General features: G+C 45.5%; 1 protein-coding gene across 6 annotated transcripts in view; it reads left to right on the forward strand.

Moving 5' to 3' along the window:
• MEGF11 (multiple EGF like domains 11) overlaps positions 1-14,669 on the forward strand; it is a 392,338-nt gene that overhangs the window by 320,477 nt on the left and 57,192 nt on the right. For all 6 annotated transcript variants that reach the window (XM_059714543.1, XM_059714542.1, XM_059714540.1 and 3 more), the window contains one exon: positions 12,279-12,425. In XM_059714543.1, the coding sequence (XP_059570526.1) occupies positions 12,279-12,425 (147 nt within the window). The remainder of the gene's footprint in view (positions 1-12,278; positions 12,426-14,669) is intronic.

The following is a 14,669-nucleotide window of genomic DNA, read 5'->3' on the forward strand; positions in this document are numbered from 1 at the left end:
AGGTGGAAAATCCAGTTGGGAAAATGATGGGGCTGTTAAAGAAAAGGTCCATTTTTATTGCACTGGTGCCTCCGAACACATCAAACTTTTGTTCGTGTTTCACAAGGCAAAGCTGTCTCTCCCGCAGAACGAATATGAAGGCAAAATGCATATTGCTAGTCATCCATTATCTCAATCACTTCCATAAGTTGCTAGCAACATAAAACCTAATTGTGTCTTATCGTGTCCAGAAATATCATGCAGTCCTTGTGGCAGTTTCAAGTTGTAGGGATTTCCACGTTTGGTTGTGTAAGTGAGTTAATGGGGTCAGGAAATGCAGGCTGGTCACAGATAAGGTTAGCTCTGAGGAATGAGACTTCGCACTGGAAAGAATTTGCAGACTGCGAGTGACATCTGCACTGTCACTCAAACACAAAAACATGTTTCTTCTCTCCTGTGGACACATTAATTCAGCAGAAGTGATAAGGCTTTTCCTCAAGGGACGGCCTCTTTGAATTTTAAAGAAACAGTGTCCACTTTGACGGGGAACTCTAAGGTATTTTTAGCTTCACTCTATTTGAGTTCTTTGTGAGAAGATGAGGGGCTTTGAAGGAAAAAAGGAAGGAAGAATAACTTTCCCATCTACAAAAAAAAAAAAGCCATTTTAAATGCATTCGGGTTATATTGCATTTTCTCTTTTTTTTTGTATTAATTGATTGCTTTCTCCAGTTGTTGGACTCTAGAGGCATCACATAATTTCAGGGCCAGATTCTGCCCTTGGTTACATTGTGGAACCGAAGTAATTCCACCGGCACAGCTGGAGGTGCTCCAGGCAGACCCTAGCATAATTGAGGGCAACCCCCTGCCCTCCAGCTTTAAAACCAAGGGGAAATCTGTGACGCGTTTTAAGTAACTAGAGGTTTTAAGCCAGTCGATGCAGAACTCCAGCATGCTTTGCACTGTGCTATGAATACTCTCTTTTTTTCCTTTTTAAATCAGTCTGTTTCACACTCTCTTAGTTTGTGATACTAAGCCTAAAATATTAGAATGGAGCAATACCAAGTTCCTATTAAGCATACATTTTCTAGATGTCTAGTCCCATTATCCAAGCCATATTTTGCACTTATCATTTTTGGCAGTCTTATCCCAGATTTTTAAATTAATAATTTATTTCTGTGATTATTCTGTATCCTTACATTAGCTCTAACCAAGCAGGAAAACCAGAAATTTCAGCAGTCATTTGAAAACGGTCCATTTTATTCTCTCTCTCTCTCTCTCCTCTGGCCTGTGGCTTTCAAATGTAAAAACCTGCTTCATATGAAAAGGTATGCTTACTCTTCGGGTGCCACAAGTGCCCTTTAGTCTATAAATGTAACATAAGCCTATTGGAAATTAGCTTTAATTTTTCATTGATTTAATTCAAGTGAGTTGATAAGATTTTAATGTCTTTCTGTGCTTAAAAATTCTCTCTTTGACGGGAACCTTTAAGTATGGCTCCTGCTGATATAAGGCTAATTTTCAAAAATATGAATTATGAAGTTATATCAAAGACTTCATTGATGTCCTGCTATTAATTATGCCAGTGGCATTCCTTGACAGATATCAAGGGGGCTCCAGAGTCTCATCTGAGGCAAGTTTAGATGTGTTTGTCTTAAGCCAAATTTGAACCAAATAGAAGGCGTGTTGCAGCTCCTCTCCAAGTCAGTGGGAGTTTCTCCACACACTGCAGTGGGTATAGCAGCAGACCCCGTGAGCACGTGCATTGACTTCAGTGGGACTATTCATGTTCTTAAAGTTATGCAGGATTGCAGGAACAGGGATATAAGTAGGAAAAGTGCGAGTGCAATTTAGAAAACTTGATTTCCTTTGATTTTCATGTATTAGGGGCCAGATTCTTAGCTGCTATAAAAAGATGTTGCTTCATCGGCTTCTTTATACCTGGGCTGATTTAATCTGGCAGAGCCTTGAGACCAAAAAGTGTAACTTGATGCTAGGTATGTACAGCTACATGGAAGTATGTTAAATACAGCATGGGTATGTATGCAGCATATTAAGTTGCAGGTAGCATTGGGTGAGTGTCACTGAAAATGAATTGTGAATGGAGTAAATTGAATATTAAACCATGATGTGCTGACCATGAAAGAAAGGAGCAAAAACTGCTTGCAAACTACCCACATTTTAACATGTTTCATGAACACTCTTAGTGAAAATACTTTCAAATTAAAAATGTAAATATCTATCCTCCAACCCACACCACAAGATAAAATGACTGATTCTCACTCAGCTTTAGTCAGCACAGGTACCTGACCCAATCCTAATTGTAGCCTAAGCTCTTAGAGCCAGATCCAAAAAAGGAAAAGTGCTCAGACATGTTAGATGGAATTTAGGAGCCTAAGTATAAGTGAGCCATCCACAAATGGCCCATCTCACTGTGTAGGCCATGCCCAGACGTGCTGCCTTCTTGGCTGAGCTGAATATCTCAGGCTTGTCTTGCACGTAAACCCCTGTGCGGATGTAGGATTTTGTAAAGAGGGGTAGGGGGTGCATCATCCCATATAACAATACACATTTTTCTCCAGTTAAAGAGAAACTAGAAGACTTACTAATATTCTAGGGACCCCATGCTATATTCTTTAGTTTAAGAGCAAAGGAAAAACAAATATAACTTTATTGGAATGTGTACTAATTTGCTATCTTATATGTCAGGTTTAGAAAACACAACCAACTAGGCAAAAATAGTCCAAGATATTGTTTTGGTAGTCTTGTAGTCATTATAGTTAAATGTACGTTTCTTACTCAGATTCGTAAAATGAAACCTAGCCTTTTTGAGCATCTTGGCAATGCATCCAACGATTCACTATCAACCATTTCCACACTTGAGTTAATATTCACCTGTATTAATTTTACCACACTTGAGGTAAGGTTTTTAGCTAGAAGTAAAAACAGTCTGCCGGGCTGTGAATTAGAATAGAGGTGTTAACCAGGAGTAGCTAACAGGCAGCAAAATTGCAGGAGAAAGGAGAATTTGATTAATGGAACATCAAGACCATTAAAAAGGAGAGAGAGCTGTTGACACCTGTGCAATAAAGAGATTAGCAGGAATCAGGGAGATTATACGAGCCTAAAGGCTCCCTCACCACTGCCTGAACAGAAACACTGCTGCCTCTCCCAGTTGGTTTTACAGTTTTGGGTGAAGCAGGAATCAAAGCAGGGTGCAACTGCACCTCTGCCCCATCCTGGATCTGCCCTATGCAATAGCCTAATGGTTAGGGTACTGCCCAGGACATAGGGGATTTGGATTCAAGGCTGTCCTCAGCCTTAGTGGTTTCAGTCCCACAGTTTCTGCCTCCCAGGATAGCACTCTAGTGACCAGAATAGAGGCTAGGATGTGGTGGGGGCATTCTCCGCCCCTCCTGGCAAAGTGGAGCCACTGTGTGAAAAGGGTGCAGGAGTCAGGGAGCTTGCAAAAGACCAAACCGAAGGGAGTGTGAGTCTGGCCCTGGCTGAGCGCTCTGAGTTTGCTGTATGAAGGCTGAGTTACGGCCCACCACAGTCTTCCGACTGCGTTTGAGAAGCGAGCAAGCTATCCACGCGGGAATGACTGAGTGCTAGAGGGGGCCTCATTCTGCAACTCCCAGCCTCAGGCAGGCACCTGGCTCAGGGTGGCAGGTTGGTGCCTGAGTCCAGGAGATCCATAGGATTACACACACAACCCTGCCTGTTGTGCCTCCTCTAGGCTGCCATATGCATCCCCCTACTGAGCCTGCTGGCTGTTGCGGACCCCGTTCCAAGGTGCCTAACCCTCCTCGTTCACTGCACAGGAGAAAGAGGCGCCTGACTCAGATTTGGGAATTCTGCTCCCAGAAACAGGCACCCGAGAGTTAGGTGTGAAAACACGCAAGTGTCACCTTGCATAAGCCCCTTGTAGGTCTGGCCCTTGCTAGCTACCTTCCTCGGAGTGATTTGGGAGTGTTTCATCTATTAAAAAGACTGGATAGCAGTCAAACTCTACACCTATAAAAAGTGCCCTGTTTGCCAGCTGGTGGACAACTTGTTCTTTCCCAACCTGTGGCACCTCCTGACCTGAAACCACATCAAGAGTGTGGGACAAGGTAGGAAGGAAGGTGCCTGGAAGGATTAAAGAGGATTAGGTTGCACTTGACTCCTCCCAGCAACACCTCACTCACAACTAGTCCCTCCTCGTGGTGACCACAGCCTCCTTCCTTCCTGACACGTGATATCAAAAATGTGGCTCCTACCTGGAAAACAGCAATCCTGACAGCAGAAAGCATTTTGGACTATCCAGTTGCCTGGGGGTTAAAGCTACTGCCTGAGCAAAGAAATCTTTGAAGTTCTCATTGCAAAAATTCTCTGCCTTACATGCTTCATATCAGAATTGTTCTATAGATAATTAAAAATGGGGCCCGGATTAGTACTCCATGGAGGTGCATTAGGCTGTAAATGTATTACATTCAGAATAACACTTACATTAATGGGTGCATAAATTCCCCATGCATCGATGAGAGAAAAGACAATTTAGAGTCTTTCACCGGCTGCCCGAGCAAGGCTTGTACTTCATTATTCAGGGTCAGATTATGGAGCTTTCACTCAGACTGATTAGCTGCTACTCACCGGAGTAGCCTCATTGAAATCCCCAGGACTTCCCGGGTGAGTAAATATTCACCAGCATAAGTAAGGGTTCCAGAATGTGTTCCTTTAAGTGGTTTCATGGTTAGAAGAGCACTTTGAAGGCTACAGCGAATGTGACTGCCATTACCCCAGGAAAAAAGCATTCATTACATAAAAACATAAATAGCTTCTTTGCAGATTGGTTGAGCAGCCATCAGTTGCTTGCCTTCTCCTGCTTTCTGTCTGAGCCACAAACAGAAGACTTTCCTGACTCCACCGCATCCCAGAATCTGAACCATCATGAATTTTGCTCTGGGATTTCTGACTGGTTCTGAGTCGACTACCTGAGGCAAGTCTAGAAACAGGAATTAATGTGAAGAAGGGAAAGCATCAAGGATTCCCTATGAAATCCTGCTTGTGTGCTATCATAATCCCTTCTGAACAGCCGATCCAGAGCTAATCTGACATAGTTCTTGTGTTCTTATTGAATTTTGCTTTACCCGATACAAATTGAAGGAGCAACATATTTAGTACGTAGCGAAGGGCCGTTATCTGATCTCTAGTAAAAAATAGATTTAAACAAGTGTAATATCTCAAACAAGAATGAAAGCACACTAAGAGAACAGGGAAAGGGGAAAAAGGAAGAGGGAAGGGAGGGTAAAGTATTAGGAAGATGAGTATCTCAAACAAATGGTCCAGTTACTTCATTCCTGAAAAAATAGCCTTCCCAGATGTTGATAAACCCCTTTTCCATTATTCCGATTGCATCTTCCTAGGATTTATTGTGTGCTAATGGGTGACATTGTGTGCTGTCTCTTCCCCCTGAAGTCAACAGGCTGGCAAAGAATGTAACCCAGCCATTGCAGACCTTCCTGCCCTGACGCCACGGATCAAATTTGAGCCCTTTGCTTAGGCTCCTAGTTCTGCATTTGAGTGGTCTGCCTGGCACTGCAGCACTCAAAGCCTCTTCCAAAGCCTGTTAAAGCCTTCCATTGAACTTCAGTGGGCTTTATAGGATCTAGGCTCTGGGACACACATTTGAAAACTGGTGAGGCCCTACCTACAGCGCTGAATTCAGTTTGGGAGCTACACTTCCAGAAAGCTGTAGGCAAGAGCCACAAAAATATAAGAAATCAAGAAAATACAGCATCTGAGATGTGGTTGGAAGAACAGGGATTATTTAGTCTGGAGAAGTGAAAATTGAGGGGGAATTAGATAACAGACTTCAACTACCAACAGGTTGTTATAATGAGGATAGTGGTTTTCCACAGGGGACAGGTCAGGAAGTAATGGGGCTTATATGGTCACATGTGGGGTTTAAGATGGATGTGAGCCATCTCCATCCTTGTTAGTTTGAAGCACAGGTTGGACAGACATCTGTCATGAATCCTGCCAGCCCTCCCCCCGGGATCCTGCACTGTGGAACAAGGAGGACAAATGGCAGCTTGCTAAAGGTAGCGGCGTGAGCATCCTCCCTCTGCCCGCTAGAAACAGGAGCAGTTACCTTTCGCTGAGGAGCACCCCGCCGCTGCATACAGCTCCCTCAGCAGCAGTGCAGTTTCAGACCATTTCCAAGACAAGCCAGTGCCTGCCGCGTCCTCCCTGGTATTCCATAAAGTCTGTGCATGTCTGAAATAGTCTTTCAGCCTCCGGTCATTGGGACATCATCTTTAAATGACCTGTTGTTGCAGTCGGTGTGTATCTGTTGTGGTGGTCTTGTGGTTTCAAGGTGCATCACCAGGTAGACAAACTGTCATAGGTGACTTGTGGCCGGGGGGGGGGGGGGGGGGGGCACATTCCCCCCCCCCCCCGAGATTGGATGCTGCCGCCAGCTTCTGTGCATGGTTCACCGCTTGCCAGCCCCCCGCTGCCGCCACCGACTTCTGCAGGCGGTCGCCACCCCCTCACCCCACGCCGTCAACGTTGGCGGCTTCTGTGAGCGGTCGCCGCTCGCCACCCCGCCACCGATGCTGCCACCCACAAATCATGTCCCCCCAGTTTCAGGAGGCACCAGCCACCCATGCAAACTGTTGTTTTGTTACTGCAGGAGGGAAAAGTTAGCAGGCACCCCAAATCCAAGTCATGCATGAAGCCCCAAACTTCAGGCTTCCACAGTATTGCCCACATAAATCTGATGCCTATTTATGCATAAAAAGCAGTTCTTTCCAAAGCTATTCAAATGCCAGAGATAAGAGATTATTATGACTTCATGTCATATTGAGAGACAGGTGGAGGAGAGCAAAATGTTTGTGTTGGATCCAAAATGTCTATTGAAATCACTCCTGTCATTGCTAATTTATGTTGCATCTGTCTTTAGATTGTGATTATTGAAAAAAAAGATGAAGATCTCATTCAGAGAAATAATTACAGTTGTACATCGTTAGATACATAGTTAAAGTACATAGGGGAAAAGCTACATCCTATAATTTATCAAATTCCTACATCCCTGAAAAATAATTAGACTGTGTGCAGCTCATGGACCCTGTTACAGAGACTAATGTCAAGGGGATAGATTGGTCAGAAAATAGGCCACTGGCTCTCATTTATTCTGTCTATTTTTTCTCTCCTATTGTGTTTGGAGTAATAGTATCAAATTGTCTGGAGACAAGGCAGAAAAACAACAGCAGGCTTTATTAAGAGCTAGAGATCTAATCACGGAGCATGAGTGAAACTGCACGAGCGGACCGGAGAGAAAAAGGGAATTCCATTTCTCTCCAGCTCTCAAGGAATTTCGTCCACTGATGTCCTTCAGCAGGATATACCCACAAGCAATACGAACTGGTGACAAACTCCTACTGCCTCACGGGAGGACATGGCATTATGGCTAACAACGGAAGCGTTATACAGCCTAACTCTTTCACAGATGCCATAGACACTAGGTCCCCATCTGCCTGTTTTCTCCCTCTTTCTTGCTCCATATTCCTCATGGTCATTTATATAATATTTTTATGACCTGGCTTCTGATATTGAAGGCAAACAGCCATAATTTCAGTGGCTGTAAATCAGTGTCGCTCCACTGAAGTCAGATTTACAACAGCTGAAAAACTGCAGCCATAAAAGGACTCCCCTTCCATCTTCACTAACTACCCCAGCCCCCAAAATGAGACATGGTCCTTGGACCGTTGTCATACCATAGTCCTCTGGGGGATCAGACAAATTTGCTTCCCATCGGCAGTTAACCCTGCCCAGACCTCCCCTTCCCTCTCCCTCCATCTGACCTGCTTCTCTTGCTCGGTGTGCTGCTTTTCTTTCTCATGAATGTAACTTCCACTCTCTCATGGGGGATCCGGTGTCAGACAAAGGATCCCTTGTCAGACTAAGTGTTGACACCGGAAGGTTTTCTGGAACAGGGTTAACATTGTGGTTAAATGCACTGAACTTTCCCTTTTCAGAGATCTAGGCTTGAATACACCCAATTGCAGAGTGAGCTCTTCAATCCCACTGGCCTGCCCAGGAATTATTCTCCCATCTCCCCTGTTTAGGGGCTTTTATCCAAGGTTGAGCCAAGCACCGGCAAGGACCAAATGGCCAGTTGTTTTCCCACTCAGAACGAAGGTGCCCTGAGAGCGCGCTTGAGGGAAGACTCCTTGACCCAAAGCTGCCCTGGTGTGGGGTAGGGGCTGCCTCTTGGGACTTCCCCCATCCTTGCCTTTTTTAACTAGAGATAAACTGACCCCAAATACAATTTGTAAATGTTTATACAGCATTTCACAGACTGGGCTCAGTTTCTGCAGAGCAGGATCTGCTTATGGGATATAAACACCTCTTGCAGCATGTACGTGGTGAAATAGCCACTGTCAAAAGAGTCACACCACATCCCCAGACATGCAGGAGGACAACTTGAAGGACAGCAATGGAAACGGGCCATGGGATCGGTGCAGTTCCCATTGCCTATACACCACAGCACCTCACAGTGGAGAGGGATTGGCACCAAGACTTCAGTTTGCAGCTTGGATTAAGGGCCACCAGGGATCACAGCTCTCTCCGTAGCCTGCAGTTTCTGTCTGTGGTTTTGCCCTTGTACAACAGATGACTAGCTTTATGCAAGTTCCCTGAATTCCTTTTATAATCCCAGCCCGCACAAAAAATCTTTGGAGGAGCTCCTGGTAACAAGAGCCTCATGAGACAAGATCATTCCCCAGCATGGAGGCAAGGGGGTATGCACATATGGAACTGCTTCTTCCAGCTTTGAGAACATACTCTTCTGATAGTTGTCTTCCTAATTTGTACATAAGGCATGTAAAATGAGGGATTTGTTCATAAATCATGAACCTTTGGTTGCAATTTGAGATTATGCTGAAATATGTAAACTTCAGCATTTTCTATATTTCTGGGAATTACATATTGAACACTAATTGCTTATCAAAAATGTTCATCAGCAAGTTTTTAAGTAAAGATTAAAGTTTTGCATTAAGGAAGCTTAATGCTCCACTAGCTCTGATTGTAAAGTAGCTGGGAGTGGTACACTCACCCTCACTATACTGTCAAATGAGGGAATTGTAAATTAAGGTGCTTCTTCAGCAAAATATACATGCCCAGATGCAACTTAAACTGCTTGTTTTTATTTGCAAAGCAGCATGGGCGCGGGCATCCAAAAAAGCAACTTTTCTAAGGATTCCTTTGGAAATAATATAAAGCCTGTTCTGCAAAAATGAATCCTTCAGTCATCTTCTGAATATTAATAAATAAAATAAGAACTGTAAGGGGTGGAAGTGTCTCACAGAAGGTTTTCTTTCTTTTCCCCTTTACATTTTGTTAGAACAATCGGCCTCACAATGACTCATTGCCTTAGTTAGAAAAGGGAAGACATCCCTCATTATTCATTACTTAGGGAGAGGTTTTGCTACTGCAGAGAACAGCCATGCATTTTAATTCAGCTACCTTTCAAAGGAGAGGAGTCAATGTCATCATTTCCCAAACTTTGGAAAAAGAAGCAAGAAAGAATGCTACTTGTCTCCATTTCTAAATAGTCCATCTGCAATAAAAAATTTGCATTTTTAATACAGCAGTCGGGAGGAAAAGACACTTATTCTTCTAAATGTATATCTAAGTTTAATTTCTGGAGCCTGAATGGGGCACTTAAAAGTATAAACGTGCCTATGTATGTACATATAATAGGCCTGCTTTTTCATTATAGTATTTCTTAATGCTTATCCTACATTATATACCAGCACTCGCATTCATAGAATATGTAACCTAAATGTGCCAAAGGCTTCTTTTATTTCAGTAGTGATTTTTTATTATTTTTCTCTCAGGTAATTTTGCTTACATCAACTCTTCCTTGGGGGGTTTTTTGTTTGTTTTTTTGAGTCTTTTTTGTTTGGCTTTGTGTGCTTAAATATAAAGGGGGTGAGTTTTATTATATTTTTATTGTATTTTAATTTGTTTTTTATTAAGTTGTACAGCTGTGGCTCTTTGTGAATAAAGCTATGATTGTGTATTACTAGAAATCCCATTTCAAACTGTACTTTTTGCCAGCCTTGGTTAAGATTTCCTAGGAAGGGTCACCATAATTGTGTGATTAATCTTCAGAAAAAGGAAATTTCAGCTCTGCGGTATTTTTAGTCTATTAACTTCAGAGATTTATAAAACCGCCTTGAAACTGCACTGTAAGTGTGTTTATAATGACTTTTAGCTGATTTAATAATCCTCAAAGTTTGGTAACTGTACAGATTGCAGCTTCACAAATACAGTACATTACCTGTAGCATCCAGATGAAGTTATCAGAGGTGTAGGAAATGACTTGGGATTGTATTTATCCTTCGTAGTGCATTAATCCAACCTCTGGCTGAGGCTGGATCTTTCAGAATCCTTGTCTGCATTTATCCCATTATGCAGCGGGAACATGTGCATGGATGATAAAGAACCTCTTCATGTTGAAAGCGTGGCTAGGGCACGTGTATGCCATCAAATCTGGGTGAAGCAGTTGTAAGGCACCTGGTGAGGTAACGTTGTTAGGAAAATTTTCAAGGCACCGTCTGTATTTTTTTTGTGTTATCAGTTTCTACAATGTGCCAAAGCTAATGCCACTTCCTGCTGCTGCCAGCTTTTTATGTCTCCCTTAGTTCCCAGCCCTACAAACCTTTACTCCTCTGAGAAGCCCTTAATCACGTGAGGAGCTCTGCTGAACTCAGCTGTGGGTCCTAACTTACTCACAGAAGGAAGAGCTTCTCTGGTGGGTAACAGTTTGTAGGCTCAAATCCCACAGTTGATACAGGTGTCTAGAGACACCAGGCTGGTGTTTAAAAGTCACCAATTAAAACAGCACAAGAGAGCGATGCTTTGAAGTTGGGCAGCAGAGCTTTTCTGCACTTCTGAAGCTTTGATTTTCATCACAATAAATGTCAAACAATTGCTTTGGGAACATGGGGGCTGGAGTTGCCGCTCTTGGTCTCCTCTTGTTCACCTGCAAAACAGAGAAGTGGCGCCCATGCGTTGCTGCTTGCAGGATTGGGGCCTGAAGGCATTAACGCGCAGACGCTCTGCTGGAAGCTCACCGTGTGATGACCCAGGCCCACGTGACGCGACGGGGTTGAGACAGGACGTGGACAGCGTCCCCCCCGTAGAACTAAACCACAGACATTAGAGACTTGGAGAAGGGAAGACTTTTCTACAGAGCTCAGCTCTGATTCAGGCTTTTTCATTCTCCCATTTCACAGCGAGGGGCTTGGAAGCAGAATTGAACTGGCTGCTCAGTTCTAGCCCTGTGTCCTCTGATCTTTTTTAAAAAAGACACTTGCTGCCCTGACAATACTTAGGGGTCAGTCCTATGTGGTACTGCGTTCTGCAGGGGAGATCCAAGGCAGAAGAGGATCCAGGATGCTATGGGGGGGCTGCAGGAGCAGTGGCCAGCACTGCAGGGGTGGCTGCAGCCCGGCTCCCAGCCTCCTCCCTTCTCTTCTCTCTGGTTGGGAATTTTAAATCCTGAAGAAAGTCAGCATTTCCCACCTCCCTTCCCCTCCCTGCTTAGAGGCACATCCTCTCCCTTTCTCTCTCCAGGCCTTCCCTGTTCTGCACCCCCTCACCCATTGCCAGTATCCATGCTGTCCCTGCTGACCCAGGGGTGAGGGGAGCTCCTGTCCTGCTCCAGCCAGGCTATGCAGGGTTGGGCTCAGCCCAGGATGGTGGCAGTGGGCAGGTGGATTTCCCTTCCCTGTGCCTGCTTCCACGCTGGTGGGAAACACCCAGGCTGGTGGGAGCTGCCTGCATGGCTGCCACCATCACCAGTGTCCTGGGCCGAGTCCAGCCCCTGTGCAGCCCAGCTGGAGTCGGGCAGGAGCCCCCAAGACAACTCAGACACTGGCAGTGGTGGCAAGGGATCGGGGAAGGGGAGGGGACATGTCTCTGAGCATGGACAAGGGAGTGGGTAATGCTTACCTTCATTGGGACTTTAAAAAGTCTCACGCTGCTGCTCCTGCCATGTGATCTGAGGGGGTGCGGACACACCACTGCACCCCCCTGGCCCTACACACCCTGCAGGATTCAGCCCTTGTGCATGGTGCACTGTCCATGCATGAAGCAGTTGTTATGAGCAGAGAAGATATTTCTTAGCCAGGCTGTCTGGTTTGTTCCGTAATGTGCTCCAACTCTGCAGTGCACTCACACACCTGCGTGATCCCTGAATAGAACGAGCTGTGTTGAAACCTATTCCATGTATTTATGTTCTTCAGGCATCCGCTGTGATAACATGTGCACCCAGGGCCGCTGGGGGCCAAACTGCTCCATCTCTTGCAACTGTGAGAACGGAGGATCCTGCTCACCAGAGGATGGGACCTGTGACTGTGCTCCAGGATACAGAGGACCAATGTGCCAGAGAAGTAAGACTTACTGTCCTGATAAAAGCAAGTGTTTACTTGGGGCTCCATGCAGCACAACAGAGGCACAGGTCTCTGAGCTGAACGAACCAACGGCAGGCTCGGGGTCTCGGGGGAGAGAGTAGCTCAGGAAACGCTCCTTTGTCAGTCAACCGAGGCATCCTGAAAGAAAGCAATCTCATAGTGCGCTCCTGCCGCAGCCTTCCTGCTACTCCAGGTCCATTTGCCCCTTGGGGACTGCCCAACATAGAAGAGTTATTGCAGCTTTTTAATTCAGTCCCTGGAGGACAGGTGTATTGTGAGAATACCAAATGTTGCACTGTAAATGGTTCTGGAGAATAAGGAAGGAAGACAGAGCAACACGTCCTGGTTTAACAAGCAGTTCAGATAGCAGACACAAGCACCATCCTGAATCAGTGATCATCCTCAGGACTTCCATTCTCACAGAGAAGTGTCCAGTCAGGCCTCCACCCCTGGGAGGGGCATTTATTGCTGCAAAGCCGGAAAAGCATCACTGTTAATCAACCTCAGAAAGGTTTGGGGCAAAAAGAAAGTAAAAGCACCGTGAGGGTAACTGCAGGATGTGCGTGTGCTGGGATTCAGGGACAGGGCACAGGTTGCACGCACAATTCAAAAGTGGGAGTGATGTGCAGGAAGAGGTACCTTTTGTGCTTGCTGTTTTTGTTTGCTTGAGTTTCACACAAGGTCCAGGCTTCGCACATAGCAGCCGGTGAAAATGGAGATCAGAGTTCATCCACCACGTAGATGCAGGCAAGAGTCATCTGCAACCCCTTACGCAGTGAAGAGTGGCTGTGCACCGGCTCGCAGGGTCACGGGCTGATAGCAGGCTCATGTAGAAGTCTTGCTTTCTAGAAGGGGAAGCAGAGGAGCCTTGATGCCCACCTGGGATTGCTGCAGTAATGGTGATCTCCATCCCCGTATTAAAATGCACTAAGGAAATAAAATCTTCTCATTCACTTTCCCTGGAAAACTGCTTCTCCTTCCTCTCCTTAATCCTCAGGACCTTTCCATGCCCATTTCAAGACCTTCTGCAGCTTTCTGCCTATCCACACACACACACACACACACACGGCTGAGTGTGAATTAGAGTCTAAGTGTCTAGAGTCTAACACCCCCCCCCCCAAAGTAGCACCTGGAACTGGGTAGAAAAGTTTGTATAATATTCTGACCTCAGTCCATAAGCTGAACTCTAGTGTCAGACTGAAGCTTATATGACCTGTATGGCAGCACTGGAGAGCTCTCTTATGGTCTGCTACAGTGTGTGAGCGTGCGCCCACACACACATGCACACACTACACACACACCTTCTGATTTTCTAGGTTTCACTTGACACTTGCGCACACTCGTCTCCAAAAAATAATTTGTAGCTGACACATTTTATTTAAAGTCATTATGGCAATGACCTCTAGCACTGCTGCGCTTAATGGCCTATAAGCATTTCCATTATAAACCCCAATTTCCAGGTGCTTCAGCATATCTATGGAGCTGTAAAACTTCTTTGCAAGGCTAAAACATGGCACTCAAAGCAGTCAGGAGCCAGAGAAGAAATTGTTTTATAAGTCTGAAGCCCTGTAAGCGCTAAAACGTAGGGAAGTTAATCGTTTCTGGCCTTCCTGAGCTGAAAAAGGGCTTAGTTTTATCAGCTGAAGACGTGTAGGCCACAAGGGGCAAATCATGTCCCCAGCACGCAGCTCCCATAAGCAGGTTGTGCCCTGAGGAGATCCACTGAGTCTTCGTGGCAGGAGGAAAGCTTCCCCAAGCCTGAGACCACAGAGATGCCCTGCAGCTGGTTCTGCAATAGCCCCCATGGCTGCCGAAATCCTTTTCTGTGACAATGTAGCCAGAGGATGTACCTCACATCCACCCGACTGTTCCCCAGGCTCTGGAGGGCACGGACTCCAGAGGCGTACAACTCTGCTGAGCCACGTGGGTTTGGACTCCCCAGGCAGGTTCTCAGGAAATTCAGCACTAGGAATGGAGGCAAGCATGGTACCTTTTGACTCAGCCGCTTTCCTTCCTCTGCGTCACCCGAGTTACTTCATTGGGACACATGCGTCACCACTGCTAGCCTTGCAGAACTATCTGGACGAGTGAGCTGGATTGGTGATGCACTCACCATGAAACGACACAACCTTCAGCCGAGTGCCAGCTGCAGCGTCTGGAGCAGTGTAAGAGCCCAGCTTTCACTGTGAGTCTACAGGGCTGGCAGAGAAATTTTCATTCAGC

The sequence above is a fragment of the Alligator mississippiensis genome, chromosome 11 (assembly GCF_030867095.1).
Source record: "Alligator mississippiensis isolate rAllMis1 chromosome 11, rAllMis1, whole genome shotgun sequence".
In the NCBI taxonomy this organism is placed as follows: Eukaryota; Metazoa; Chordata; order Crocodylia; family Alligatoridae; genus Alligator; species Alligator mississippiensis.